Below are 5,233 nucleotides of genomic sequence, written 5' to 3' on the forward strand. Positions count from 1 at the left end.
AAATGTAAAGGCTGCACAGCACTTTGGGTAAGCAGGAAGCCTTTTGCCAGAATGCCGGGCAATGACATTATCGTTTAGGAAAATCACGAGTAGATCATTTGAATAGAAAAAGCCAGGTGGATGTATAATACTATACAACGATGGAGATTGGATCATGGCTGTGTTAGCAAGAGGCACTGCACTACTGTGGTATAGCATCACGGTCATGTGATGTATGTCTGGGCAAATACAACGAACATTGTTGATACTTGTACATTTGTCCATGCCATTAATAATCTAGTATCGTTTAGACTCAAACAACCAGCCAATTGGCAAGATATGACAGCTATTAATTAAAGTCAAATTGGGCACATACAATATAATCTGACAAGGCATGCCAACACCCACTTACACTGACCACTGTGTACCACACAGCCACACACACACACACACACACAACCATGAGGCGTAAAGTGCAAGCAAACATGCCTGTCACGAGTTGGCTAATTAGGTTATCAATAGACAACAATAGCATCAATTTCCAGAACAGAACAGACATGTTGGCAGTAATTAGAAGTGTCCTTTCCCTCTGTGCCTCGTTCCGTTTTAATGTTGGAGAAAGGTTTTGGAATGTACCGTGGTGCTCACGTTGAATGATATAAAGAGATTTCCCCATAACCTGCTTGTAATCTACTTACATTCACAGTGGCTGCAGAAAAATGACTTATATCCTTGCTTGCTTTTTCTTTTATACCCCCTCTTGCTTTCAAATTATCTTGGTTCTCTTGTCAGATATGGGTCATGCCTTTTTGTAATGGGACTGTGTGAGCTTATTTCCCTATTGTACACGTAAGTAGCATCTAATTACCTTCATAAAGGAGCAATATTTTGCCCCCTGTACTCCTTCAAATTACGTTCACATTTCTGATATTTACTTGGGTTAATGCTTGGACAACATTCTTTACATCACTCATTGAACATGCAAGAGTGTTAGTTGAAAAGATGTGTTGAACACTTCAGGGTGCAATCGCAGCACTATTTTACTTTAATCGTTCTCTCATGATTTCCTTATGCTGCTGGACCTTCAAGCCCACTTGACTGTATACTCATTGTTCATTTGTTCACTTCTTTCCAGATTTTCCTTTCTTGCTGTGTGACAGATGTTATTGACATGCAAATACCTCAGCTGCATGAATGACATCATGGAAGAGAGATAGGTTGTGCATTTGACAACTCTGTTCTCTAAACGGTATGTTGTCACTTGTAACAGAGCATAGATCTCACCCATCAGTCTCCCTTCAGTTAGTCTTAGCATAGTCAAGAGCACCCAATACCAAATAGGAAACAAGATATTGGATCACACAAGCTTCAAATGAAGGATATCAGTATCTACTTGCTTTGATTACCCATAGATGAAAAAATGGCACTGATAAAGATGGTTTATATGATCACAAAACATGATCACTCAAACAGTACTAAATTACACAGTTGGCATCTGCTCCCTGTGCTATACTGTAAATAAAAAACATAAACACTAAATGAGAATTATCCAGAAATGGTGCTACAATGACGTGTCAAATAAAACACATATCCCAGGCACAGTTTCGCAGTCCTTGCTTTAGCACAATATTCTATACACCTAGCATGCCAAAAAACAAAAAAACCCAAAGGCAAAATTTTGTCCTAGATTTTTCTCCCCGTGATCTTCAAATTGTTTCTCTGGCCCACAGGCCTAACAGGAAAAAGTCTTCAAAACTCTTTTTCCCAAAAAGCCTATCTCTGGTCTCCCAGTCACAGCTTCTGCTGTGCTGACACCCCCTTCCAGTAATCAAGGATGTCATGCAGGTCCTCGCCTTTAGCGAACTGCACCTTTTTTCTAAGGGCATTTCCGGCCGTCACATAACAGGCCTCATCGCGCTGGCCTTTCCGGTAGGGACGAAAGCGCTCCCAGATCCGCAGTGAGCTCTCGGAGGAGTACTCAGGGCTGGAGGAGTAGCCAGAGTAACTGGAATGGTGGCGGGCAGGCGAAAGCTGGGAGTAAGATGCTGCATCCCTGCGAGAGCGCGTCAGGGGCTTCAGGAAGGAAACCTTCTGGGCTGGGGAGCCTTGGTGGGACCCTTCATAATATAGAGCTGGGACGGAGTGGCGGTGCTCCGAGCAGTGGTAGTCCTGCTGCACCTCCAGTTGCTGCTGCTGTTGTTGTTGTTGTTGTTGTTGTTGTTGTTGTAATTGCTGCTGTTGATGGTAGTGGTGTTGCTTCTGGCTGTCCTGATGTTGGGCACCAACACCACCACTGTCGCAACCACCACCACCCCCTCCACAGCAGCTCCCACTCCTCACTAAAGGCAGCCTCTCCAGGGGCTCCCCACAGCCCACAGGACTGGCCCGGTCTGGGTACTGCTGCTGTTGTTGATTACAGGCATCTGGGCTCCGAGGCTCAGGAACATCCAGGCTATACACCCTAGCTCCTCCGCGGTCCCTGTCCCGACCCATAGAGCCACAAGACGTGGTGCTGCACTGTTTCTTCACAGCATTTACAATAACCACAGCTGCATCTGCACTCATTTGCCGCTGAATGGGACGTACAGCAGTGGCTGGTGGGGGGGGCCTGTAGGGGGGAGAGATGACAAAGCCACCACCACTGATCCCTGGGCGCTCAGAGAGAGGAGCATTCAATGCAGGGAGTGGAGGCGGAGGGGGTATTTTGTTGGGAGCAATGACTTGGCACGTCTCTGTCACCCCTTGGGAGAGTGGGATTAGGCCACGAGTAAGGGAGGATGTGCTGGTGGGAGGAGGGGAGGTGGGATTGGAGCAGGCTGTAGAGTTAGTACAGGCCCCTGAAGCAGAAACTGCTGCTGCATCCAGTTTGAGTGCATCAATGCAGTTGTTAATGATCTGGTTAACCTTGTCCACCTCCATGGCAATGGTGGAAATCTCCGATGCTGAGCCATGTCCGTCATCATCGGAGTCATCCCCAATATCAGTTCCATCATCGTCCCTCAAGTCCATCCCTCCATGCCCACCATCTCCCACCCTTTCCATCCCCGCCCCTCCAGTTCTGATATCCATATAGTTTCCTTTACTTGTAGCCATGGCCTCTGAAAAGGCAGTGGCCATCTTTTCCACTTGCGGGATAGATGAAAGTCTCGAGGAACTGGTGTTGACTGAGTGGAGCATGCCCGAGCTCGAGGATGCGGACATGGGAAGTTTGCCTCCATGGTGGTGCTGATACTGGTGATGCTCTCTGGACTGCTCCTGAAGCTTGTGGACTGCTAATGGATCGTTTGCCACTGCTGCCGCCACTTCTGGTCCATATCGCATTTCCAATATAGTTTTTTTGACGCAGATGGACTTCCTCTTCTCATCATGCATCCGTTTCTTACGTAGACAATAGTAGACAAAGCCTAAAATAATGAGCATGCCAAAAAGGCAACCGACAATGGTCATTATGTAGTGAGTAGTGGTGGAAGGTGTGGGGAGCATGTCATCTTGATCTTGAGCCCGAGTGGAAAACTGGAGGCAGGTGTGGTTGTAACGTTGAGAGTTCCGGATGGATGCTACACAGAAGGTGTAATTGGTGTGTGGCTTGAGCTTGTTGAGGGTGATCATCTCCTTCTTGTGTTTCAAATTCATGACGTCAGACACAAATGTGTGGTTGTATTGTGTTAGAATATACATTTTGCTGAAGGGATTTGGAATCTGCACAAGGAGAGAGGCTGATGACAAAGAGAAATGATGGAGCTTGATGCTGGGAATGAAGCTGTGTTCAGTTGATGAGGAAGAGGTGGTGGACTGGTTGTACGGCCCACCACCAAACATCTCTGGTCCCATCCCGGAAGGACCATCCAGATCTGGTGGGAGAGAGGTCATTCCTGGAATCATCACTCCATCTCGGCAGTGATGGTACAAAATGCTTTTCGCATTCCGACCAGCATGGCCAGCAGCGATTAGTAAGGGGTAGCCAAACATCTCCCGGGGCGTCTCACACTGGAGGCGATCGTAGGTGTGTGTTACATTGTTGAAGGAATCCAACCAGGTGAGGAAGCTGTAAAGATCACAGCCGCAATGGAATGGATTTGCTGCCAGTTCACACACCATCAGCCGGCTGAGAACTGTGAATGTGGATGGGTCAATGCGGCCAAGTTTGTTGGATGACAGGTCAATGCTGCTGAGACCGGGGCACTCCCAGAATGCATTGCTGGCAATAACCTCAATGAGGTTGTGCTGGAGGAAGAGGCATTGCATGCGGCCGAGCCCTCTCATCATACCCTCAGTTAAGTTTGTCAACTTGTTGTAGCCCAGCTGAAGAACCTGAGAAAAACACAGAAGAAGCATTTGGGCATTTTTTTCTTTTTATATTGCGGGCCTAGTTTTACTCATAATTTGTAATTTATACTTATAATAAAATTTGAATCTGACTTAATAAATGAGATTCAATCATGCTGCAGCATTTCCTATAACAGAGTTCATTATCAATTCATTATGGTCTCCCTCTAATGCATTTTTAAGGCATTATGCAAAGATTTCGAGACAATAAAGTGCCACTCAATATCAAATTAAATCCACTGAAACATACCTCAATGACATGTTAAAGAATTAAACATTTAATTTTCCTAGAGAGTCCTTGTCTAAGGTCTAATGCTTTGTGAACTACATTCTTGTGTTAAGCTCAAAGCTGTTATCATCCATTCCCCTTTCACCTGTAGGTTGGCTTGTCCCGCAAAGGCTCCATCCTCAACATAGCTGATTTCATTCTTGGTGAGGTTGAGGTCAGTCAGGTTGGTGAAGCGATACATGGAGCTGAAGAGCACAGCTTTCAGCTTGTTCTCATTCAATCTCAAGTCATGGACAGTGTTGTTGATGTGCTGCGGGATAGTCTCGTACGGCGGCTGGTTCTGACTGCAGATAGCCAGCCAAACATAGCCTTTGTCCCCCTCAATGAGCCAGCAGTCCCCATTGATCATTTGGGGAAAGAAGGAGAAAAATAGAAGGGAAGGGAGCATAATAAATAGTAGAGTGGAGGTGGTAGAAGCACCCTGCATGATGCAGTCAGAAAGAGGGAAAGCTATAACTATTAAGGAGAACAACGTAGGTGCAGGCAGGAAAGGAGGTCGTGTTTGCAGGAGAAAGGGAAGCAACAACAGTTGCTAGGAAGGGTTTCCAAAGAGGAGTAGGGTCTGGGTTGGGTGCTGAAAAAGGGGTGAAGGCTTCACAATTGCAGTCACAGCTTTATGGTCATCATGGTTGTTAGCAG

At 46.3% G+C, this 5,233-nt stretch overlaps 1 protein-coding gene across 1 annotated transcript; it reads right to left on the reverse strand.

Moving 5' to 3' along the window:
- Window positions 1–1,463: 1,463 nt before the first annotated feature.
- Window positions 1,464–5,021, reverse strand: elfn2b (extracellular leucine-rich repeat and fibronectin type III domain containing 2b). The gene is made up of 2 exons (XM_076080945.1): window positions 4,680–5,021; window positions 1,464–4,290 (listed from the first exon to the last, which is right to left on the reverse strand). Exons 1-2 carry the CDS (start codon window positions 5,019–5,021, stop codon window positions 1,771–1,773), a joined length of 2,862 nt encoding a protein of 953 aa, XP_075937060.1. The 3' UTR covers window positions 1,464–1,770.
- Window positions 5,022–5,233: the final 212 nt, after the last annotated feature.

Source organism: Anarhichas minor, unplaced genomic scaffold, assembly GCF_050575085.1.
Source record: "Anarhichas minor isolate MPS153535 unplaced genomic scaffold, ASM5057508v1 ptg000007l, whole genome shotgun sequence".
Lineage (NCBI taxonomy): Eukaryota > Metazoa > Chordata > Actinopteri > Perciformes > Anarhichadidae > Anarhichas > Anarhichas minor.